Raw genomic sequence first — 26,162 nt, forward strand, 5'->3', positions numbered from 1 at the left:
TTTGTTTGTTTTTTAAAATCAAGGTAGTCCAGTTGCCTTTTGGAGAAAATACCTTTGGAAGAACCATGACCTGGATGATTGGAGAATTTCCACAGATACAAGCTCTTTCATACTTTATGTGAAGACACTGAAATAAGTGGCAGTCTAAAAGTATAGAGGACAATGACATGGATATTACTCACAGAAGTTTCTTCCTTAGGATAACTGAAAGTTGATTAAATATCACACAAATAGAGGCAGGCAACTTATTTGTTAAAGATATTAAGCAAGAGAAATAACAGATGACTTGATAACAATGGTTACAGTATTTTCCTCAGTTCTTTGATCAAGCAAAAAACTGATCACTTACTGGCATTCACAGAATATTCCTGCTGCCAAGTAGTGGGTGCAGAAAATTTTCCTCAGAAAGCAAGGAAAAATTAAAAATGCAATTAGTACTCCAGAGAAACAATAACAGGGAGATAGTTTTTATCTTCCTCAACCAGAGAATACATAAGATAAACAAGAAATTTCGTATTGAAACATCAGCTTTATTGACTCTTTTGAAATTATTAAGTGTTTATAGCTGATACAAAATGGAATCAGAGCATCTTTTCCACTACAGGTCCCAAACTCCTGGAGCTTGGTCAGCGGTAGCCCTTGTCCTCAATTATTACAATTTTTGATACTTGTCCTTTTTCCCAATTATCTTCTTCTTCTTCTTTCATTTGAGGTGATGCTTAACACTTTGCTGCTTGGAAGGCTGACTCTGGCATGTTTGAGGAGGAAGAATCAAAGGCACACCCATCAAGTTCACAGGTCGACCATTATACCGCTTAGAGATGTCAGCTTTTATCTGAAACAAGGCTTCTATCAATTATAAAATATCCTGGATTTTAAACATACAAATTGTATACCTATTGCTACTGAATTAAAAAGGCACAATTTTTCATAAAATTATGGCTGCCATACTTAACCAATTGCCATCTCTCAGGCTCCGATTTGTATGTCCCACCCTTCCTTTCAACCGTGCAACACTATTCTCCAACTCAAATAATCATGAGGGACATATGAATTTAGATTTGGTAAGCAGAACTATGCAGTGGTTTGGAATCACTCTGGAAGATGAGCTTCCGAATTAGAACAAAGCTTCCTGCAATGGCACAATCCTGGCAAATGACATGGTTGTTTTGAATGGGTCTCAAAGTGGAACTGCCTTAATACTCCCACATATTCTGATTCACCTCTTATAAGTCAAATTCAAACACTGAACAGCCCTAATGAGCAGCATACCATGAGCCTACATATATACAGGTAGTCCTCAACTTACGAGCACAATTGAGCCCAAAGTTTATGCTGCTATGTGGAAAATTTGTTAATTGCTCCATTTTATGGCTTTTCTTGCCACGTTTGTTAAGTGAATCACTGTGGTTGTTAAATTAGTAACACAGTTGTTAAATGAATCTGGTTTCCCCACTGACTTTGCTTATCAGAAGTTTGTAAAAGGGGATCACATGACACTGGCATGCTGCAACCATCATAAATGAGAGTTAGCTGTCAAGCATCCAAATGTAAATCACATAACCATGGGGATCATGGTCATAAGTTCCCATAAGTTCCTTAAGAATGCTCATATGTTCCTTTTTTCAATGCCATTGTAATTTCAATGGTCCCTAAGCGAACTGTTGAAAGTCAAGGGCTACCTGTATTAATAATGATCTTCAGCAATAATGGATATTTATATAATAAAAATCAGCAAAACCTATACAGAGAAAGAAAATACTAGCAATCTTAGTAGAGTCTTGAGTATCACTATAATTAAAATAAATATTGAATAAAACTCAGGAAAGGGGGAAAAAAGCAATATAAGAATGAATTTCTAAATGACAACTTATCTACATTCTTATTTTTGTGGAAAATAGATTAGCACAAGTATACATCAGTAACTCTCAGACATACTACTAATATAAACTTTTATTATATCAGGTTTCTATATTTAACAGACCCAGAAGAAGCTGGTCAGATTAATGGTCTAAATTATTCACTGTGGTACAATCATTCAATTGTAGTTTCTAAAAAAAATAATAGTTGGAAAACTGAATTCAGCCTAAAGATTTTTCACATACTTCCCACCCCCCAAATTTGTCCTTTTCCTCCTGAGATCTCTGCTGAAAAGAAAACAAATATTTGTTACAAGCAAGGGTCATGAAAATATCTGGCAGAACTTGTGTGTGAAAGGGCAGATCAAAGGAGTCAAGGCACATGTGGTCTTGCAGCCTGCCATCAATTCGTTAATCATGATTAAATATATTTTCTCCAGAGGCAACAGCATGTGTTCAGAGAGGGCCAATTTTCAGTAATAAATAAGTGCATAAATAAACAAATAAATGATGAGGCAGGGTTAATTCGAATTCTAATTCAAACTACCCCAATAATTTCTTCAGAAAACATAAAGGAATTTTTATTTTTTTAAAATGTCATTTCAGCCCAAGTATTTAATCTTTCATATTGAAGGCAAAACTGCTCTGAGACTGGCATATCACTTCCCAGATTCTCAACTTTACATTTATACATCCACACTTAGCAGTGGTGGGTTGCCCCGTTTGCACCGGTTCTATAGAACCGGTAGTAAAACCGGTAGGAGGCCCCGCCCACTGACCCCGACGTCGCATGCGCAGAAGAGCACTTGTGTATGGCCCCACTGCGAACCGGTAGTAAAGGTAAGTAGAAGCCATCCCTGACACTTAGTCACATACTAACATCCTTACTTATTGCATTTCAAATTTCTGTTCTTCATGGTCTAATAGAATACCTTCTGTTTGCAAAGCTTTCCTGAAAATGTCAGGTGATGTTGATTTATATTTTCTTTCACGTTTTCAGGGACAGTATGACACAGGAGGAAGATGCAATTTACGGCATAAATGTAACATATACTGAATCAAGAAATAAACTGTATGCTGAACTACACAAAACAGAAATGATCTAAAGATCTTATCACATGAAAAACTGTGCAAATGACTTCCTGGGTACTCACCAGTTTCTGCAAATCTCTGGTTTTCTCTACAAGTAAGTCAAGTTTTGGCTCCAGGTTAGCTTGCTCTTCCAGTGCCTCCTTCTGCTTCTGCACCATTACCTCCTTCTTCAGGAGCAATAGATTTGCTTGTTTCAATTTTTGGTGGAGAAGCTCAGTCACTCGGTCCACATACCTGAATCAAAATGGCATCCATGTAATACCTACAAACCAATTCTTATCTGCTGTTTGCCTAACCACTTAGAGAATGAAATCTCAATTTAATGGACCTCCATTTACCAGACTTTGGATTCAATGGGCCAAATGTCTGTTCCAGTGGTGAAATCCTCCGAGGTTTGCGGTGCGCACATGCGCGGTACATGCCAAATGTGTGGTGCGCGCATGTGCGGTGCACGCCAAGCACACACTTCGCAAGGAAAAAGGAGGCTTAAGAAGGCAAGTAGAACAATGGGGGGGGGAACAGCTGTGCCGCGCGATTTAATTTATCACATTTCTAAATCCTGCTTTCTAGTGAATATAAATCACGCGGCACAGCTAATCATCGGAAATACCGGTTTGGATGAACTGGTAGCATTTTTTTTACTACTGGTTCGCCCGAACCGGTAGCTTTTATTACTATCGGTTCATCTGAAGCGGTGCGAACCAGTAGCATTTCACCCCTGGTCTGTTCTGATGTCATCAAAATTACAGACAATTTTTTATTTGAAATGGTCTGAAAAAAGCAGCTATATTTGCATTATTTTTATTTTAACACAATATGCATATAATGACATCACATACATAACATAAAATAATGCATTGACCCAATGTGTAATTAATAGACATCCTCTGCTGTGGCTTCTTGCCTTATGGAACATTCTCCCCACCTCCCCAAAGTTCAATCCCCTTTAATGTTTAGAACAGGGGTCAGCAACCTGTGGCTCCGAAGCCACATGCGGCTCTTTGGGCCCTCTGCTGTGGCTCCTTGTCGGGTGATCCCACCGCTGGCCCCGCCCCTCACCCTTTCCTACCTTTCACTCCTCACCTGGCCTGAGAAGTAAGGGCGAGGGCAGGGGATGAGAAGTGGCCAGAGCAGAGAGAGAGAGATAGGGGAGAGAGGGGGAGAGAGGGGGGAGGGAAGGGAGAGAGAGAAATGCCAAAAGGGTTTTGTGATTCCCGGTGTTTTTTAACAACTGGTTCCCTGTCCTAATGACCGGTTGGGTAAGCGTGGCTGGGGGAGGGGGTGTCATGTGACTGGTGGAAGTGAGTGGCATTGAGTTGGCCATGCCCACCCAGGTTTTGTGGGTCCTGGTGTTTCCTTTTCTGTGGGAAACAGGTCCAAATGGCTCTTTTGTGTGCTTAAGGTTGCAGACCCCTGGTTTAGAAAGTCCCTCAAGACCCGATTATGTCATCAGGCTTGGGAGTCCCAGGAAACCAGCAACACTTTGAAGTGACTCCCCTATTGAGGATGATGTGGTTGATATGCTTACTCTCTCCATTTATGACTTACATACCTTATTTTTAAATAATATTTTAATGTTTAATAACAATGGTTCATATTTTTATGTTGATCATTTTTATATCATTATTTTATCGCACTGTTGTATGCTGCCCAGCGTCATGTCTGGTGAGATAGGTGGCTATATACCTTTGATAAATAAATTCAGTAGTAGTAGACAACCCCCATCCATTGTATCATTGTGATATCTCAGAATCAGAGTATTTGACAAGTCTGGCTGATCAGTCTCACCATAAAACTATCAGTGGACATCAGACCATTCAATTTAAGTGTGGGAACCATGTCATGTTTTTGTTTTGTTTCATAGAAGTGATAAAATAAATAACTTGATAGCTGAAAAAAGGCAGGCGATGGTCTTAGAGAAGTAACCTATTCTGGAATAATTTCTTTTGAAGTAGCTATGAGAGCAAAGGAGAAGGAGAGGAAATGCATAAAATGTTGATTTAGTATTTGGAATGGAAAAACATTTTCCATTTTATGGAATGGAACATTTTAATCTATTGATTGAGATAATCCAATGAACTAATAACTTGACCATAAAGATGTTTACACCAATATAAGATCTACTTAGTTCACCAGAATGTATTTCTAGCCAAGTATATGTTAATGCTGAATAACTGGCAGCACAGGTTGTTTCCAGTTCATGACTTGGCAGAAACTCAAGATGCCGGCCACTCTTCCAAGAAAACAGAGTACATATGGTTAACGGATTGTCACATATGCACTGCAATTTGTTATCCGAAACAAAATACACAGCAATGCACACAAGTAAGAGATTGTGGCACACTGTTTACCAATGCTTTATTTGTCTGAGGGTGTACAGGTAGTTTTCAATTTTCAACTATTTGTTTAGCTACTGTTCAATGTTACAACAGCGCTGAAAAAAGTGACTTACTTACAATTATTTCAGCATCCCCATGGTCACATGATCAAAATCCGGGTACTTGCAACTTGCATGTATTTATGAGTGTTGCAGCACCCTGGATCACATGATCTCCATTTGTGATCTTCCCAGTGGGCTTCTGATAAGCAAAGCCAATGGGGAAGCCAGATTCGTTTAATGATGATGTGATTCAATTAATAACTGAGGTGATTCACTTAATAATCATGGCAAAAATGTCATTAAAATGGGGATAATTCACTTAACAACTATCTCACTTAGAAGTTCTAGTCCCAATTGTGGTCATAAGCTGAGGACTCCCTGTACCATTTGTATCAGAAAAAAATCCTCTTGCCATAAAGCAGACTTTTAAAAAATTTGAGTCAGAAGCACAAAGCCATATAAATCACAATTCAGTTCCATAACACACAGGACTCTCCTAAGTAACCTTGTATTTTTTCCCAACAATATCAATGGATACCAGAAAGTTATTTTCCCCCCCATAATACCAGAACTTCTACTGATATCTAAATTCCAGATTATAGAAATATTTGATCTGCATTTAGCTATTATCTCAACGAAAGTTTAACTGTGAGAACATTAAGCACAGTTAGTTTTACCAACCCTTATTATCAGGATTGGAGTGAAAACATTAGTTTACCTACCTTGGAGAAGCAAGGATCATAAAAAGATGTTGCATTCTCAGGTTCGTTAGCTGTCCTATTAGATTCTGGATGACTGCCATCATGGCTTCTAACCTCTCTTTGGTCTGATCTTGCAAGATAGGTGGCGCTCGCTGGAACTGACTCACAGATAGAATATCTGCCTCTTCACTCATCTCAGCAATGCGCTGGGAAAGGAAGATCTCCAGCTGGGAAAGCAAAAGAGAAGTAATAATTTTTTTAAAAAAGACACTGCTCTTATAAGAAGTTTTTCACATTTGATTCAATTCTTAGAAATAAAGCATACAGTGAATTTCAATTTAGTTTGCTACTAGTTCACTTGTGCGCTCACGCTTGCGACACTTCTGCACATGTGCAAAAGCATTTGCACATGCGCAGAAGCATCCGGGCAGGTGGACAGAGCCTCCCACTGACACCGCTACTGGTTCACCTGATCCGGGGCGAACCGGTAGCAACCCACCACTGATACAGTGTGACTGAGGTGGACAGATGTGGAAGATGACATTCTCTTTCTCTACTGCATGCATTTTTTTTCTCCATGGTGGAGGGAAAAAAAATGCTCTTGCCAGACATTTGAACAATATTCAAATATTAAGTTGAACAGTATTCAACTTAAGCTTGCCTTAAGTTGCCATTCTCAAATTCTCTTCTATGATCTTGGGGATGGGCACTGCTTTGTTCAAAAGAATTGAACCAGTGCATACAACCTCACAAAGAGTGATGGAAAAGGGAAAAGGTAACCTTTTATTAACCTATTAACCTTTAATTTTGTCAGGCCGCCTACCACCAGCAAACTGGAAATTCAACTAGAGATGTCAAGTACCTGACTGCATGTTGAAGTCATTTTGACTTTAAAGTCAGGATTTTATGCACCGATTCCTAAGTCCTCATTCACATGACTGGCAAGTAAAAACATATCCTAGCTGTTTTTGCATAAATCATCTCCATTTCATTTCACTGAGAATTATGCTATGAGAAGATTAAAATAAGAAAAGACAAAAGGGTTTTTCAGAGGTTGATACAGAAGGAATTGGGAAGCAATATTCTTGAATTTCCTTCAGAATAATGAACAAAAAGGGACCTTTATGCTCCGTGCTTTACCCAAAGATTAACATTTTCAGATACCCTCATGCAACATCACACAGTCTGTCAAAATATTCCAATAGGTGCAAGAAAACAATCATCTAACATTCTAACTTTTCATAACCTATGTGACTTCTTTTTTAAAAAAAATCCAGTGAGATTTGTATGAATGCCATAGATTTCATAGGATTTGGCAATACTATGAAATTGGAGCCATTTTAAAAAATAAAATTGAATCCCAGATATATTTATCTTAGGGCATCTTGGACATCACTTATCTTGAAAGGCAAGGAAATCTAAGAAACTAGGAAAGTGAGACACAAATGGCTTTACAACATTAAAGACTGGAGGCAAAAGGAATAAACTAAATGTATCAATCATTACCTCCATGAGTTCATCAATGAACTGATTACGAGTCTCTGGCATTTCCAGAAGGGTGAAAGCATCAGGACCTCGTGCAACTCCTTCAAGGTCTAGATAGAAATAACAAGGGACATAGGTGAAAGAGAAAAATACCATTTGTTGTTTTTTTATATATATAAAATCACAAAAGCTATGAGGCAAAGACTTAGTTTCCTTCTCTGTCCGTTTCCCACAATCAAACAAATTCAGAACAAATTCATTCTAAAAGGTCCCAAGCAATTTCAGTATTCTACCTAACTCCATGCCCCTCTAAATTGCCAAATGAAGTTGCAGACAGCAAGTGCTGTACAAAGATGGGAACTAATATGAATGCAGAATTACTCTGTCTGAGCTTACTGCCTAATATCTAATTCTCATGAAAATCATATACATCTGTTTAAAGCTTCTAGTGCAGTGATGGTTAACCTTTCCGGCACCAACTGTGAAAACTGGAGTGCGCACACCGGAACTCAGCAGAGAACAGCTGGCTGGTGTGTATGCATGCGGCGGCCAGTTGCTCTTCCGGTTTCTGTTGGAACGCCAGACAGCGGGTCTAGCACGCATGTGCACTGGACAGCTGCTCTCTTCTGGGTTCCGCTGCATACATGCCCAGAAGAGAGCAGTTGACCAGTGCACATGTGCCGGACCAACTGTCTGGCATGCATGCGCATGATTGAACCCAGAAGAGCAGCTGGTGACGGTGCCTATGCCCACAGAGAGGGCACGCGTGCCATAGGTTCACCATCATGGCTCTAGTGAATATTAGAAACCAAATGAAGTGGGTTATGAAGCTTTTTCCATTCACATGTAATGTAAAACAAATGTAACAATATATAAACAAATGTAAAAATAAATGTAACAATATATAACATTTGTTCAATTCTGTATCATAAGGATTGTGGATTCCAGTTTTCTTGGTGTGGGGCCTGAATTAACATAATATTATGTACTGTATAAAGAACAATTTTGATTATCATAAAAAGAAAGCACAAGGAAATCCGATTTCTACATAGTAACTGGGAAGGATTTTGTATAGATTTTAGATTTTCTCTGCAAACATCGCATGAAAGCTAGCTGGGTAACTTTGGGCCAGTCACTCCGTGTCAATCCAATCCATTTTACAGGATTGTTATTATAAGGAAGGAATATTATGCATGTTCGCCACCTTGAGTTACTTACAAACCAATAAAAGTGGGATAAAAATATAATAAAATAAATAAAACCTGCTACTAATTCAGATAGAAACTTGTATAACTGGATAATAGATATCAGAAGTGAATAACAGAGTTGATAAGGACCTTCAAGGTATTCTAGTCCAACTCCCAGTGCTCAAATAGCAAACCCTATTCAATTTCAGACAAGTGGCTGTCTAATATCTTTTTAAAAGCTTCCGGTTTTGAGCATCCACAACTTCTGAGGCAAGTCATTCCAGTGATTGTTCTAAATGTCAGGATTTTTTTTTTTTTTAGTTCTAGGTTGCTTCTCTCCTTGATTAGTTTCCACCCATTGCTTCTTGTCCTGCCCTCAGGTGCTTTGGAGAATAGGCTGACCCTCTCTTCTTTCTGGCAGTCCTTTAGATATTGGAAGACTGCTATCATGCCACCCCTAGTGCTTCTTTTCATTAAACTAGATATAGCCAATTCCTGCTATCATTCTTCATATGTTTTAGTCTCCAGCCCCCTAAGTGATACCAATAAGTTATCTGTGATTGGTGATACCAATAAGTTATCCAACCTACAGAGCTTTTCTCCCTTCCTCCAACATTGCCTATGTCAATGGTCCATCTGCCAAATTTTAACCTAGAAAAAGTGTTCCATTCTCAAATTGTGAGAAAACATCAATATCAAATCAACTCCACTTCAAGTAGTAGGCTCAGGCCTACCTTCCACATTTTGGGGGTGGGGAGAAAACCAATATCTCAATATAAACGTTTGCATTTTTGGCAAGTCTTCTATGATTGCAAATTAGCTAGTATAAGGAACGTTGACCTCTATTTGACCTTGTTTTCAGATTCATTTGAATTCAGATTTATTTCTCAGGCTGCTGTTTTAAGAGGCAAATTAACAGATTAATCAATCTACGTATGACTGGGAACCTACCCTGTTCTTAACCAATCAGCTATCTCTACCTGGTGACCTCCAGATGTGGTTGAATCTATCATCCCTAACCATCATAGTCAAAGACAAGTGGAACTATATCATAGCCTTGTATATTATGAATGATGGCTTCATGTAATAAATCCAGCACTGAAAGAAGCAGCCTCCAAACAACTCAATTAGATGTTTCTAGTTCATATGTTGGCAAAGTCCATTTTGATAAGTCAAAGTGTTACCACCTGCAATTTAAAACCACCAGCACTAGCATTGACAGTTACATCTATGTATCACCAATGGATAAAGCAAGGAACAACCAGCACAACTTGAAGACAAATAGAAGAAATCCAAAAAGGGATAAGTATGAACTAAAGCCTGATCTTTGGATAAGGATCCCACAACAGGAACAAGAATCACATATCCAATACCGCCCTCTTGTGTCTAACATTTTCACCTCTCTTTCACATCAGGCCCTCTTCAATTACAGATGGGATAAAACTTCATAATATATTTGCAGAAACAGCTTTTCTGTGAAAGCTGAAGGGCCCCAAGAAAGGATAAATTGTTCAAGGAAATGGTTGTCAATATCTAATTTCCTCACTGAGGCCAGTTTTGGAGGGGGAAGACTTTTTCAGCTTATTCCCCAATGAGTTTCACTCTAGTTCACATGAACGCATATTGCTCTTCTCCTAACAAAACAAACACTTACCTTCACTTAACATTTGAGCCATATCATTCTTCATATCTCCCCAGTCAACGCCTGAAGAACTGCTCTCCTATGGGAAGGAAGGCATAGGCTATTTCAGTGGATCTGGTTCTGCAAAATTGGCACAAGCAGGTGATGGTGACATGTGGCAACAATACACAAAGTTAACAGATTCACGATCCAAAATGTTAGTTTGCATTCCTGGCCCATTACTATATGGATGCACATAATGGCTGCATGAAATATGGGCTGGTTCATATGTAGAAACAAGGTCTCTGTCAGAAATTTAACTTTAACTACACAAAAAGTGTGAATTCGGTTCATCCAAAAAGATTAAGTCTTCCATGATTGCAATTTAAATCTATTGTCCTTTACAAATCTTGATCCAGTTTTAAGTATGGCTTAGGTGAGAGGTGAGAGGTGTCAAACTCAAAGCCTGGGGGCCAGACCCGACCCTCGGGGTGCATAGATCTGGCCCTCGGGGCTGCCTTGGAAACAGCAAAGGACTGGCCCGCGGTGCTTCTGCCAGTGAAAATGGAGCTCGGGAGGGCCGCCCAAGGCCCTCTTGAGCTCTGTTTTCACTGGCAGAAGGGTGCAGGAGGCCATCGCAATTGAAAATGGAGCTCAGGAGCTCATTTTCACTGGCAGAGCACTCGTCCGGTATCCCCGACATGAGTGATGTCGAGCTGACCCTGGCCGGGCCCACCCCAGCCCCCCAAGGTCAAACAACCCTGATGCAGACCTCAATGAAATTAAGTTTGATACCCCTGGCTTAGGTATATTACATTCTAGCTTAATTCTGGCTTGTTTTTGTTATTTCACCCATAAATATATTAGCAATCCCAATCCCTGACTGTCCCAAAGGATATTTGCAGCTTATTTAATAAACATGGTTAAAATCCCAGCCTAGTGCTCTATTTGAATACATTCCCACTTAAATTTGTGTGGCTATGCACCAACATCATCCACATATAATGTACAGTCAACATGTTTTGACACAGTACTTCTGAAACTCTAATACAGACTTAATATACAAGCATGCAGATATGGAAGATACCCACTTGAGCTTCTGGCTCCAAAGAAATTCCGCAATCTATCTCCTCACTTCCTCCTTCAACTGAGATACCATAATCTGCTGCCTCAGAGATAGATACTGTTTCTTCTGTTCCAAAGTCACCCCAGTCAATCTGCAACGGGAAAACAAAGCACAGGGTCTGTCACTAAATAATTTGGGAGATATCTCATGATTTTAAGGTGTTTTTTCCCTTTCAGATCAACTCCTATGCTTTAATATCTTGTGTCTTTTTTTTGAACTCCTAAACACAGTTACATGGTCATGAATTTCACGCTTCTTATTCTTGTTTACAGAACATGAAAGTAGAAAATACATCCCTTAACATTTGAAAGTATGGGACTTTCTATGCTGGCCACTTAGAATGTTGATTATCTGGGCACCCATCTGGCCAATAAAATGAGACAAATTTCAGATATATGAGGACAACATGGGACTATTTTAGGATAATTATTTCTACAGATGCTGCATTTCTGTTACAGTAAGGATTCTTCTTTGTGAAATACCATTTCCTTAGAGATTAAACCCTCTACCATTTTTATTACAATTCTGGCACATATTTTTATTCATTTCCGCATCTGATACCTCATGGTGGTAATCCTCTGTTAGTCATAACTACTGATTTATATTGTTTGCATATTTTAATATATTTTAGTCTCTTTAATGCTGCATCAGTTTTAGGACATTTTAAATTATGAAACAATTAGTATAAATACCTTTTTTGTGCAAAACATATTTTAATATTTAATAGTGCCTGGAACTGTATGGCTGGCCGTATCATAGGTAAACATGGCTGGGCTGAAATCCTGCATTCTTCTTCTTTTTCCCATTAGCAGATGTATATAAATCAATAAAAATGTGCAAAAGTTTCCATTCACATTTAATCTAAACACAGAGCTGAAACATGTAGGCATTGAAGGATTGAGAGACCAGGTAAAAGGGCAGATCAATAGAAATGGCAGCTAAAGAAACACAGGAAGAATTGGATGGCCAATGGCACATTCAACATCTAACAGCAGCATGGTGAGTGCAAAGGTGGAGGTCATGTGAAGGAGGGGAAGGAGCAGTGAGGGCCGAGATGTTCAAGCCTTTCAAGGATTTATTATCACCAATGCACAGAAAAACAAAGATATTTTGGGTTTAAGTTTGACCAGACTGCAATCCCCTCTCAGAATTCTCTGGCCAAACTTCTGAGCCCTAATAGATATATTTTCTCAAAGGAACAAAACACATTTTTGTATTTGTAGGCATACTCCAACAAATCATTCATTGTATTTTAGTGAAAAAAGAAGAAAATTCTGAATATAAGGCAGACCCTCAAAATGGACAGAAAAGAATTGTACGATTCCATTATCATATTCTCAAAGAATCTGAGGTAAAGCTTTTATATTAAAAACGTAATATTTTGTGGAGAGAGAGAAAAAGTTGGTTTTCAGATTGATTCAGTATATGTTATGGTGTCCCTTTGGTCCCCTTCATACATACCGCCTCCTCCTCGACCATTTCCTTCACTTCCCCTGTCTTTGCCTGTTCCACCAAAATTGGTTTGACTCCTCGCCTCCACTCGTACACAGTGGTGTTGCCTTGAGCCTGCACATGTCTCAGCAATGGGACTACTTGTTCTGTAGAACTAGAATGCACAAAAGAAGCCTCAGTTTGCACTTTGCTAGAGTTTGTAGAAGCAAAGATGATCTTCACCCTCTTGAAAATGCATCTAACTTTACAAATCGAAGTAGCTTTAAAAAGAACTCTATGTGTGGGTTGTGAGGTGCTTGCAAACTTCATCCTAGGATCACAGGGATTTATTACAGGGCTCAATTAAATGGAGCAGCTTTCGGGGGGGGGGAGAAATCTCTGACAAATCCATGTTTATCTGACTAATTACTAAATCATTGACCATGTCAATATTTCCCAGGGATTCTGACAAGAGCTTTTCTAGCTCAGCTTGAAGATGCATATATTATTCCTCTGAAGTTCAGCCTCTCTTCAACCACATATATTACATCATACAACCTGACCTATCTGAATTATACCACTGGATTACCTAAATCTATGCAGTCTTTTCCAGCCAGCCTCTTCAAGACGGAGATCTTTTGTAGTCCTCTTAATACAGATTTTTCTCTTTTTTTACATGGAGGGCCACATTTGGCACCTCGTGTTTTGGCATAGAGCTACTATCCCTTTCCAGTTCATCATCAGATTTTAAATAGAGAGGAAGACCTCACTACCTCTCCCAAAGTTATTCTAGACCTTTTCATCTTACAAGCACCTACCCATCGCAAACAAATTGTACACAGGCCTGGTATAAATTGATGGCTTCCAAAAGTCCCTTGGCACCAGCTCCAATCTCTTCCAGTTGTGATGGCAAATCTTTCACTAAAGCTAGGAGCTCTTGATGTACATCATCACCCTGGTAAAAATGGGACATATAAAAACAAATGGACAATGTTCAAAAGAAGGTTTGCCAAGGCCCCATGGGTTTAGGAACTTAATTTTGAGATAATTAATCCCCTGAGCATTATTCACTCATGAGAAATAAATGTGATCCCTGAACTTTTTGCCTTATCTCCAATTTGTTAATGGGAAGGGAACCTGAAGAAAGGTGACTGTGGGATTATGGCACATGTCTACAGGGAGTCCAGAGTTTCCAATCAGCCCTATATTCTAAATGTAATTTACTTATTTTTTAAATATATATATATATATATATAAAATCTGTGCCACCTTCAACACACCCAGACACATCACAAGAAGAGGATGCAATCAAATTTAAAAATCCATCAAGAGCCATTTTTCTCTACTGCAGAAAGACATTCACAACAAGTCAACAAATTAGTTGAACTGGGGATAAACTTTAAAGGTCTTAAGCAGCCTCCATCTTCTGCCAAAATGTTTAAGGTAGACTAAAAGTCTCGGCTTGATGGAAAGCACCCCTTTATACCGAAATTCCATACTGCTTGCAGGAGACGCAGAAACGCTCCCTCATCTCAGCCGCCGCCAGCTGACAGTCTTCCTCCTTCCGGATGTATTCTTGTTGCATTTGCTGACATTTGCTGATCTGTTTCTTGAGGGAGGGAATCTCATAGCTGACATTTCGCACCAGAAGGCTGGCCAGTTCCACTGCAGGACATAATAAAAAAGAGGCAGTGTGTTTCACCCTGCTTCTGCGTATGAGCAAATGTCTGAAGACATTATGGTACACGAACTGTACAAACCCAATCAAAGCAGGAACAGGCAACTTTTCATTGACCAGGAAATATATCTATGAAAAGTACCATGCTTTTCAGCTGAAGGCCACAGCAGGTAGAGTGCAGATATATTGATTTACCAGAAAGGAAGACCACTCTGATGTTAAGTTCACCATTACTCCAAAAAAACGAAGAGTGTAGGAAAAAAATGATAAACAGAAAAAAGTACAACTTCCCTAACTTGTCAAAACTAGATTGCCAAGGCTAAATGCAACTAATATTAGAGATTCCTAATCAAGGGAAAAGTGTACATTTGTATATAGATATTTATAAATGCATGCGTGAACATTCCAGAAAGCCATGCCCAAAAAAGGGCAAAGCTGGACCAACATACAAGTACCCTCCCACACACATGAATTAATAACTACCAATTAAAATTAATTGCCTATAAATAATACACTCCCTTTATAGAATTAATTGATCTCCATCTGTATATAACAACCTACTCTCATAGTCTACTCACATGGCTATGCATAAACACCTTCTAGTATAAAGGAGCAATAAAAAGAATGGATAGTTGCATTGAGACAGGAAAGAAAAGAGATTGTAGGAATGGAGGTGAAGCAAGGGAAGCGTAACTGGACTGGGAGAAAAAACAGGGAGAAAAGCTCTGTCCATATGGTATGCAAGAAATTCAAATTTACAGCATAATCATCCCCCGCCAAGCAAAGACTAATCTTCAAGGGAGTCATACTTTTCAGTACTGGTAATTTGAACCTCCTACCCATGACAGTTGGTTAATATAAACAACTGAATACAGAACTAGCCATTTGGTAAGAATAAAACAGATGCTGCTTTAACTTCCATGACAAGCATACTAGAAAAAGAATTGAGGTGGGTTAATTTAAGTCTGCCTATTTTTTCTTCTTTGAAGAAACAAACTTTGTTAATGAGAATTTGGGGAGGGGGCAGCTAAGCCATGAAGATTACTTTTAACCAATATATTAAATTCCCAAATATATTTCTAGAAAGGAAAAGTCACCTTCTAAACTCGAGGCAGTAGCTGACTCATGGTAAGATACACAAAATACAGCTCTCATAAATTTACATTGAATTGTTTCTAAGGCTTTTAAATCCTTGAACGCACACACAACTATTTGATATAAACCAAAGGCTCAATACTTTGGTCTTAAAGAATTTTGTTGCTGCAGGGAGAAAATTAATACCTCTGCAAAGCATTGGATATTTCTGAGGCTTGAATGAATCTTTCATTCAACCTGCCTTCCATTGAGGATTTGTATACTGCACATGTCAAAAAGAGGGCTGTGAAAATATCTATAGACACCTCACATTCTTAACATAAATTGTTTCAACTTCTACCCTCAAAAAGGCGCTATAGGGCACTGCACACCAAAACAACTTAGACACAAGGACAGTTTTTTCCCGAATGCCATCACTCTGCTTAACAATTAATTCCCACAACACTGTCAAATAATTTACTAAGACTGTATTACTATTATTATTCTTTTCCTTACTAGTATCTATCTCTTCCCACTTATTACTATAACCATGTTGCTTGTATCTTTCAATTATATTGTTTTTGTTTCCTAGTATAATTTGATAGCTTATTAGTAACCTTGACTATCACTAAGTGTTGTATCTTTTTATTTTTGATAAATCTATTCTATTCTATTCTATTCTATTCTATTCTATTCTACTCTACTCTACTCTACTCTACTCTACTCTACTCTACTCTATTCTATTCTTATGTACACTGAGAGCATATACATTTAAGACAAATTCCTTGTGTGTCCAATCACACTTGGTCAGTAAAAAATTCTATCTATTCTATTATATTTCATTTGGTTCTTCAAATATTAAGGAAGATTGGAAGGTAACTCCAAATATTTGAATTGTTTATTCATTCAATACTGATTCAGTTATCTTATAATTACAGTTGCAAGAAAAAGTATGTGAACCCCTTGGGATTACGTGGAGTTTTGGTCATAAAATGTGCTCTGAACTTCATTTAAGTCACAACAATAGAAACACAGTCTGCTTAAAATAATACTACACAAACATTAGATGTTGCCATGCTTTAATTGAACATAACATGTAAACATTCACAGTGCAGGGAGGAAAAAGTATGTGAGCCCCTAGCCTAATGACTTCTCCAAGAGCTAATTGGAGCCAGGAGTGAGCCAACCTTGACTCCAATCAGTGCGATGATATTGGATGTGTTGCTGACAGCTGTCCTGCCCTTTAAAAACACACACACGTTTTGGGTTTACTGGTTCCAAGAAGCACTGACTGATGTGAACCATGCCTCGCAGAAAAGAGCTCTCAGAAGACCTACGATCAAGAATTGTTGACTTGCATGAAACTGGAAAGGGTTACAAAAGTATCTCCAAAAGCCTTGATGTTCATGTGTCCATGGTAAGACAGAGTGTCTACAAATGGAGAAAGTTTAACACTGTTGCTACTCTCCCTAGGCGTGGTCGTCCTGTAAAAATGACTGCAAGAGCACAACGCAGAATGCTTCATGAGGTAAAGAAGAATCCTAGAGTGTCAGCTAAAGACCTACAGAAATCTCTGGCACATGCTAACATTTTTGTTGACACATCTACAATAAGGAAAACATTAAACAAGAATGGAGTACATGGGAGGACACCGCGGAGGAAGCCATTGCTGTCCAAAAAAAATATTGCAGCACGTTTGAAGTTTGCAAAAGAGCACCTGGATGTTCCACAGCACTAGTGGCAAAATATACTGTGGACAGATAACACCAAAATTGAGTTGTTTGGGAAGAACACACAACACTGTGTGTGGAGAAAAAAAGGCACAGCACACCAACATCAAAACCTCATCCCCACTGTAAAACATGGCAGAGAGAGCATCATGGTTTGGGACTGCTTTGCTGCCTCAGGGCCTGGACAGATTGTTGTCATTGATGGGAAAATGAATTCCAGATTTTATCAAGACATTTTGCAGGAAAACGTACGACCATCTGTCCACCAACTGAAGCTCCGCAGAGGATGGGTGATGCAACAGGACAGTGACCCAAAGCATACAAGTAATTCAACAAAAAAATGGCTTCAACAGCACAGAATACGCCTTTTGGAGTGGCCCAGTCAGAGTCCTGACCTCAACCCGATTGAAATGCTGTGGCATGACCTTAAGAGAGCGATTCACACCAGACATCCCAAGAATATTGCTACACTGAAACAGTTTTGTGAAGAGGAGTGGTCCAAAATTACTCCAGATCATTGTGCAGGTCTGATCTGCAACTACAGGAAATGTTTGGTTGAGGTTATTGCTGCCAAAGGAGGGTCAACCAGTTATTAAGGCCCAAGGTTCACATACTTTTTCCTCCCTGCACTTTGAATGTTTACATGTTATGTTCAATTAAAGCATGGCAACATCTAATGTTTGTGTAGTATTATTTTAAGCAGACTGTGTTTTTCTATTGTTGTGACTTAGATGAAGTTCAGAGCACATTTTATGACCAATTCATGCAAAACTCCACGTAATCCCAAGGGGTTCACATACTTTTTCTTGCAACTGTATGTCTACAGTTCTCCTTGGAACAGAATTGGGAACAATAATTTTAGTTCTGGAATAATTAATGACCAATTTTGCTTTCCTTAGGCCTATCTGACTCAAAAATAAAATAACGGCTTTGTCAATATATAAAAATATTAAAAGGGTTTACCTGCCAAACACGGAGTATGGACTATGGTTTTTTGCTAGTATGCATGCAGAATGACTGTAATAATTAATAATAACAGTAATAAGAAAAGAAACCTTATTTAAAATTTGGGAGCTCTACTGAGTTGTATAAGTTTTCAACTCAAGAGAGGCACATTAATGGCAAGTGGGATATCTTTAAGGATTAAATTCTGGATTTGTTGTCAAGACACTCAAATTCTAAATTAATCCTTCCTGATGAATTACCTTCTTCACTCCCATTGTAATAATTTACACCTCTTGATCAACATTCCCCCATACTTTAGGACATTTAATGCAAAGGACAATGAAAGAATAGAGGTTGGCTTTACTGACTGTGCAAGTTGGTCTCCTTATCCTAAATAAGTAGATTATTTTGGATGCTGAAGGGAAACATCTAGAGCCAATCAGTGAGAAGGGGACCAAAGGACTGACAAAGGGAAATGAGAATCATCTATATATTTTATGTATCACCTCCATAACCAGGATTGAATTGTCAACTGCAACTTCTCATATGGGGCTTATTATTTATAAATCTTTTAATATTAATTAAAATATGTCTTCAGCGACACATAGTCCCGCTTAGAAAATCTCCACCCTTTTGAACTGCTGTCCCCCAGACATATTGGAACAATACTCATAGTTCTTGTTTAATGTGGTTGACTTGAACAATATGTTCCAGATGATACAATATATCTAAGGAGCTTTCCCCACACTGGGGGAAATTTTCTCAGAAATCAAAAGAATCCATGTGACAATGATTCAGCTAGGTAACATAATAGTTAGTACTATTCTAATACTATGGTTATTACAGTTAATACTGTAATTAGTAGTTAATACTATTGTAATACTATAGTTAGTACTCCATAGGAAATATCAATCACCTAAGGTTGATATTCCCTATGGAAAACAATCATTCATATGTAAACTGCACAAACCTGTAGGATCCCAACTACAGATAATATGACAAAAATAGTGAAGGAATGACAGAATGACAGAGTTGGAAGGGAGCTTGGAGGTCTTCTAGGCTAACCCCCTACTCAGGTAGGAAGCACTATATCATTTCAGACAAATGGTTGTCCAATCTCTTCTTAAAACTTGTGTTTTCAAGGAATTGGGAGTTGTTCAAGGAATTTAAATATGTATTCATGTATGTATGTATACATATGTATATATGTATTCAGTAACATAAAGAATGCCACAGAATTTTCCTACTCTGATGCAGAACTTTAGTAACAAGAATCAGAGGCTTGAAGCTAATGAAAATATTCTGGAAATGTGCAGATTTGCAACATTATAAACATCTAGTTATCTCTATTGAAGATATACTGTATTTCTACTCTGGCTAGGAATTTACAAAAACCACTTGGGATTGGTCACTAACAAGACATATAAGACCTGCGAACAAATATTGAGCCTGGAAAGGAAATGTATAGGCTGATATAAAACAATATACAAGAAAAAGCTAAAACTCAAGCCCTATAACTTTCAGGTAGGGTAGAAGGGCTCTTGCCAGTGACTCTAGAACAGCCTTCTCTAGTCTGGGATCCTACCAGATAGCAACAGCACTTAGATTTATATACCGCTTCAAAGTGCTTAACAGCCCTCTCTAAGAGGTTTACAGAGTCAGCATACTGCCCTCAACCTCCCCAACAATCTGGCTCCTCATTTTACCAATCTCAGAAGGACAGAAGGCCGAGTCAACTTTAAACCGGTGAGATTTGAACTGCCGAACTGCTGGCAATCTGCAGTCAGCAGAATTAGCCAGCAATACTGCATTCTAAGCACTGCGCCGTCACAGCTCTTATATATAAATTCCCTATTCAGGGTGGATGTAGGAGATGATTTGGAAAGCTAATGTTTAATACAGGCACCTAGATTGTGAAGGGCTGCTCTAAAACCCTTGTATCTTTTTGAAGCCTCAAACTCCTTTGTGCTTAGGGACTGCAGACATTGAGAAAACGCTACCGAGTGAGAGAATATACTCTAGATTAAGAAAGGACAATGTGAATATGGAACGCTTTTACGTTAGAGTGATCTTCAAATGTTAAGCCTTCTGATCTCTGAAGGTGTTTCTGAGAGGAGGAAGAGGGATTTTAATTGCTGATAGGCAAGCAGTGTAAATACTGAATTTAAAAGAAAGGAGTGGACTTAGACTCATTATGAGAATTCTGTAAATTTCTATGCAATGCAGGAAGGCTGTCTTTTGCCTTACCCAAGTAAGTGTTATCCTTTTCATATAGTGTTACAATTTCTTGCCAATCCTGTAAAAGAGGAGCAGAAAAGACAATGAAAGGAGGAGACTACTGCTGTGATATACAGGTTGCAACCCATTTTCCAATCACTGTAAGGGCCAGAATGCCGTCTCTCAGAGATGAGAAAGTATAGATACTACAGCATCTCATGCACTTTGCCCTTGAGGTAGAGGCCTTTGCACACATACACTCTTGAGAGCCTGTTGCCCCTTCTTGGTTGGGAGGTACTGCTCAGTCACCTATGGATTCATCTAACCCAACTTGCTTTACAAGTGGTTCTCGACTTTCAACCACAATTGAGCCCAAAATTTTCATTGTTAAGCAAGGAGGCTGAATTTTGCGCCATTTTATAACCTTTCTTGCTACAGTTAAGTGAATCAGTTCAATTGTTAATAACACAATTGTTAAGTGAATCTGGCTTTCTGCTGACTTTATTTGACAGAAGGTTGTGAAAAGTGATCACATGAGCCCAGGATACTGCAACCATCACAGAATATATAAGTTGCCAAGCAACTGAATTCTGATTACATGACCATGGAGATGTCCAAATGTAAAATGATCATAACTCACTTTTCCCAGTGCTGTTGTAAGCTCAGTCACTAAATGAATTGTTGCTAAGTCGAGGACTACCTATACATGTGACTACCATTCAAGATCATTTGGAAGCTGCATCTGGTCCAGAATGCAGTGACATAAACCGGTGATCCCCAACCTCTGTGGCTTGGTGGCCCAGAAGAGGGGGAAAGAGAGGGGAACCAGGCCACAGAAGCATGTGCAGACCTACTCAAGCAAGAGAGAAGCCTTTCGGGCAGTTTCATGCTCCTTCAGGCTTCTCTGTGCCAAAAGCTTTCACAAAGGGACGGAAGGCCTGAAACAGCGTGAAATCACTTCCCTGAAGCTTTTCGTCCATTTGGAAAAGCTTTTGGTGCAGAGAAACCTTTGGAGGCATGGTCTCGTGCCTCTTCAGATCACCAAGGCTGCTTGACACTCCAAAAGCGGATTGGGTGTTCTACACAGGCAGCCTCAATTGAGTCAGCAAAGCTGAGCAGGGTGCGCTCATCTCACTCAGCCTCTGCTCTCACTGCTTCACTTTTGGAGCATTGAGAGCAGGCAGCTTGGTGGGCTGGGGTGGTGGTGAAGAGGGGAAATGGGCCGCGTGAGCAGCAGGTCGGCATGTACACATGCAGCTCTACTCATGCAAGAGAGAAGCCACTGCTTGCTCAAGTGGAGTTGTGCGCACGCAGACGTGCATATGGTCCGCCTTTTGTGCGGCCCGGTTCTGAATAGGCCATGGCCGGGGGGGGTTGGGACCTCTGACATAAGCAGTAGTGAGCACATTACAGCACATCCACATAACTGTTGAATGAGCAGCAATGGCTCCCATTAAGCTTCCAGATGCAATTCAAGGAGTTGATCATCACCTTTAAAACCTTACATGTTATGAGGCCAGGCTAGTTTTAGGACCACTTATCTCCAGTAGTTTCTGCCTGTCACACCAGATCTGTGAGGGTTGACATGCTCCAAGACCCCTTAGTATTACCTGTTGAGGCCTGGAAAGCATGTTTTCTCTGACATGGCATATGCCCCATGAAACAATCTCCTGCAGAGATACAGATAGCTCCAATTTCTTGGCCTTCAGGAAACCAAAGAAAACCTGGCTTTTACCCCTGATACTGGGTCCAAGATTTGATGGGCCAGGCTATTATGATTAATGAATGCAAGTTTTACTTGTGTCTCAGTGTTGTCAGGTTTTTTGTTCTAATTTTATTGTGTTTCTTATTTTTAACATAGATGAACCATATAAATTTGCTTAATAATAAATCCTGTATAAATAATATTTCAGATGCAAAAGTTCTCCACACTGTGTTCTGAAAGACAGGAGTTTTAGAAGATGTTACATTTTGGTATACTACTCCTTGGACAGTATTCCACAATCTCCGATTCAATTTAACCAATACTTTTGTTGGAAGTGGATAAGAACATGGAAACCTGGTATTCTTCAACTGTTGAAAAATCCAAGGATTAGTAAATTGCTCACCTATTGAAGAAACTTTAACAATCAATAGAGTTCATATGTCATGTTAAACTATATGAGGTTGTTTTGGTTTACCACAAAGAAATGAACCTTAATTAATTAAACTTTAATGTTTTGTAATTCATGGGTATAGGTTTGCATAAGTAATATAGAGGGGAATAGCCAACTCTTGGAAAATGTGGAGTTTATTGAACAGTATGGAATGCAAAATATGCTGTTCTCCTCTTCTGGTTCACTCACCTTCATTCGCTGTGAAGAATAGCGACCAAATATGTTTTTAGAAGAGGCTTCAGTCCTTTTGAGGATTTCCACAATTCTGAGGCAATGAAAATAGTGAATATCTGGAATCAGAGACAGAAGGACTATGAGAATTTGATTAAATACATTTTATTCTGTAAATCTCTTATTTTTCTTTTAAAAAATGAACAGCAAAAATCCCAAGCTTATTATTTAAGGTTAATTATATATTCTAAATACAAGGTTAATTATACATTCATTTAACAACTTTCATAAATACTCACAAGCACCAGACAGAAGACATTTGATCTCTTCATTTTCTGGCATGTCCTGGATAGCCAAAGCAATTTTTTCACGGATGATACGAACCTGAACCTGCCATTTCAGGCTGCAGTGTCGCCTATCCACCAGCCAATCTTCAAAAAGAAAAAATACACATCAAAAGAAAAGCCAGAAAGATCACATATCTATTCCAAGTCATATTTATGCATGTAGTATTTTTAAAGCAGCAACTTGTTTTAACAGGGCAAATAAAGAACACAAAAGAGACCTACCAAGCAACTTGCTGGTCTGTATATCAATTGGCAAGTTCTGATAGTCCTGTTGAAACAGAAACAGAGTGATTTAACTAGAGTCTCAAAGACATTTAACTCAGTGAAATTACTATGTCAATAATATGTTAAACCCCCAACATATGAACTCAGTGAAGATCTAAAGCAAATAACATGTCCAATAATATTAGTCTATTAAAATACTAAAATATATTGAACTAAAATGACCGTTTCATGCTTAATTCTTGCTCCAATTACAATTACTGGTTTTACAAACCACAATATGCCAGGGTTTTTTTTAGCAATGTTGACTTCAGTGGGTTACAATTAGTTGGGCTTACACAACACACAACCTATACCCATGGCTTACCATGGTTCACCTCTTTGTGCTAAACCAAAACCTTATATGGTTTAACATGACATGTGAACTCTATTGATGATTAAAGATTTTACATTATTCATAAAAAAATCTGAAATATTTTAAACAACACTTTGATGGAGTTAAGTCATTGCTATAGGATGCAGTAATAAAAGTAAATTTAGCAAAATCATGTCTAACTCTTCAGTTCTGTGCTTGTCAAAATCAAAACCCTAAATTACACCTTCAAAGTTTATGACAGAAACATCTTTAGTTAAATAGCTGTATACATAGATTTTTAATATCTTGAAATTCATATGTGCTAAAGAAGGTTGTAGGTTACATCCACTGCGTAGATTATCAAATGCCTTAGATTTCTGTGACCACGTTAACAACCCACATGCTTACACCAGTGTCTCACAACCTCAGCAACTTTAAGTTGGGTGGATTTCAACTCTCAGAATTTCCTAGTCAGAATTCTCTCCTAGACAGCAATTTGGAGGATTGAAGTTCGCACATTTTAGAGACTTTGGTTGACAACCCAAACTGTATTACACAAATGTGAATAAAATCTTTTAAGAATCTGCAGCTTCCAAGGTACGATGTTTTAAAATAAATAAAAGCAGGATGTCTCTCTCACAGACAATAAAATAGCCATTTTAAAAAGTAAAGTGGCTTTGAAACAGATACAGGAAAGGCTTTGGAGCCTCCAAGTGGAGGACTCCCTCTACAGATAAAAAAAAAACCGTGAATGAAATCAAAGGTAATAAGCGAGAGCCTTCTTTAGACTTTCTGAAAGATTTGTTTTATGAGTCAATGTTTCCTAAAATGTTATATTCACTCTTGGTGACTGCATCCAGGAAGCTAGAATTAGAAGAATTAACGGAGGAAAGTACGTGGCATTCGTTTTAGAATTAAACAAGGGGTTTTAATATAGGTGCAAAATAGGGTCTCCTGCATGAGAGTTGGGTTAGAGGACCTCTAAAGGTCCCTTCCTTCCAACTCCATTATTCTCAAGCCTAGAAAGAGTGATTGCGAAGCAATCTCAGGACGAGGTGTCTACCCCCGCCCCAATAAGCCAAGTGCTGTTTCCCACCGACTCCCCCTCTTATCATTAACATGTTCTTTCCCACCTGCATAATTTCTATTGCCTCCGCCGCCAAAAGAACTCGCCTCTCTTCGCGATGCTACTCTTCCGCCTCGAGAGCCAATCGGAGCAGACGCAGGACAGAGTTCTTCCGCCGTAGCCAATAACGAATGCAAGTTCCAATATGCGGAGCCCGCCTTCTGTGGGAAGTGAGACGAGAGAGCTGTACAAGGCCACGCATCGTTTCTATGATTGGCCAGCAGAAACTCACACCGAAAAAAATACACTTATAGCAGAAGCGGCGGGGCTGGGAGGGCGGGGGGCCAGCGAGTGAGGGCAGAGGAAAGGAGTTAGGGACCGATAGTGGTCGGCAGGTGGCGCTCGAAATTTGCACACAGATTCAGATTCTTTGACGAGGCTACTTTTGTACGAGCGAATTGTGCACATGCAAATTTGAACCCTAATGTAGATGAATCGGAAATGCTTAAACCGTTTCAGCATAAGGACATGACCAGTGGTAAAAGGATTACCTGCAGACTGAAGGTTTTAAACCCATCTGCAAATTCTCTAACGCTAAACAATTATCTTTATTCCATCCTAGAAAACCTGTTCAGAGAATATTCGACAGCTCGAAGTAAAATAGAGTAGTCTAATTCCTTCATGTTGTATAGTAATCCAAACCAAGGCTGCCCATTACATCAGCTATTTATTACTTGGATGGTGAGAAATGATTACACAATGAGACTGCCTTCAAGTCATTTAAAGGATAGCAGGACTGTAAGGTCACATTGGAAAATAACTTACAGTATTTTTGTTTTTCAAAATTAGCCATTTCTTCCAACCAAAAGTTAATGTTGGAGTTGCATAACCTAGTAATAGTAATAGCAAACAATGTAAAAACATCTATTCTCCAAGTCAAATTGTCCAGCAATTCTAATATTTTATGTACATGATAGAATATTTGGCACCAAAGTGTATAATAAATTTCTAAACTGAATTGTGAATATTTTCAGCTTTTGTTTAGTAATACTATTTTAAAATGAGACTGCCTTTGATAAAAAGGTGAAATTACAGAGCTTGGCATTCAGTCCATGTGTTTGCTTATAGCGAAGGTCATAAACCTTTCATAAATGACTTACTAGACGACATACAAGAAATATTGTTATAAGCAATTGTTTTATGTTCCAGAGTCTGAATGATTTGAATGAGAATTAGGTATGTTCTGACAATCTCACTACTATTTATAACTTTTAAGCAGGTGATGAGAAGATGGATTACCTTATATGACATGTGTCAGT

At 38.7% G+C, this 26,162-nt stretch overlaps 1 protein-coding gene across 1 annotated transcript; it reads right to left on the minus strand.

Annotated features, from left to right (window-relative positions):
* Positions 1–509: 509 nt before the first annotated feature.
* Positions 510–25,064, minus strand: CDK5RAP3 (CDK5 regulatory subunit associated protein 3). The gene is made up of 14 exons (XM_034415584.3): positions 24,911–25,064; positions 23,423–23,468; positions 23,153–23,284; positions 22,872–22,972; positions 20,557–20,605; positions 14,369–14,547; positions 13,701–13,837; positions 12,913–13,057; positions 11,417–11,542; positions 10,359–10,425; positions 7,539–7,627; positions 6,054–6,259; positions 3,014–3,185; positions 510–835 (listed from the first exon to the last, which is right to left on the minus strand). The coding sequence occupies exons 1-14, from the start codon at positions 24,914–24,916 to the stop codon at positions 704–706; spliced, it is 1,587 nt and encodes a 528-aa protein (XP_034271475.2). The 5' UTR covers positions 24,917–25,064; the 3' UTR covers positions 510–703.
* Positions 25,065–26,162: the final 1,098 nt, after the last annotated feature.

Source organism: Pantherophis guttatus, chromosome 4 (genome assembly GCF_059756535.1).
Source record: "Pantherophis guttatus breed Tessera chromosome 4, ASM5975653v1, whole genome shotgun sequence".
NCBI classification, from domain to species: domain Eukaryota; kingdom Metazoa; phylum Chordata; class Lepidosauria; order Squamata; family Colubridae; genus Pantherophis; species Pantherophis guttatus.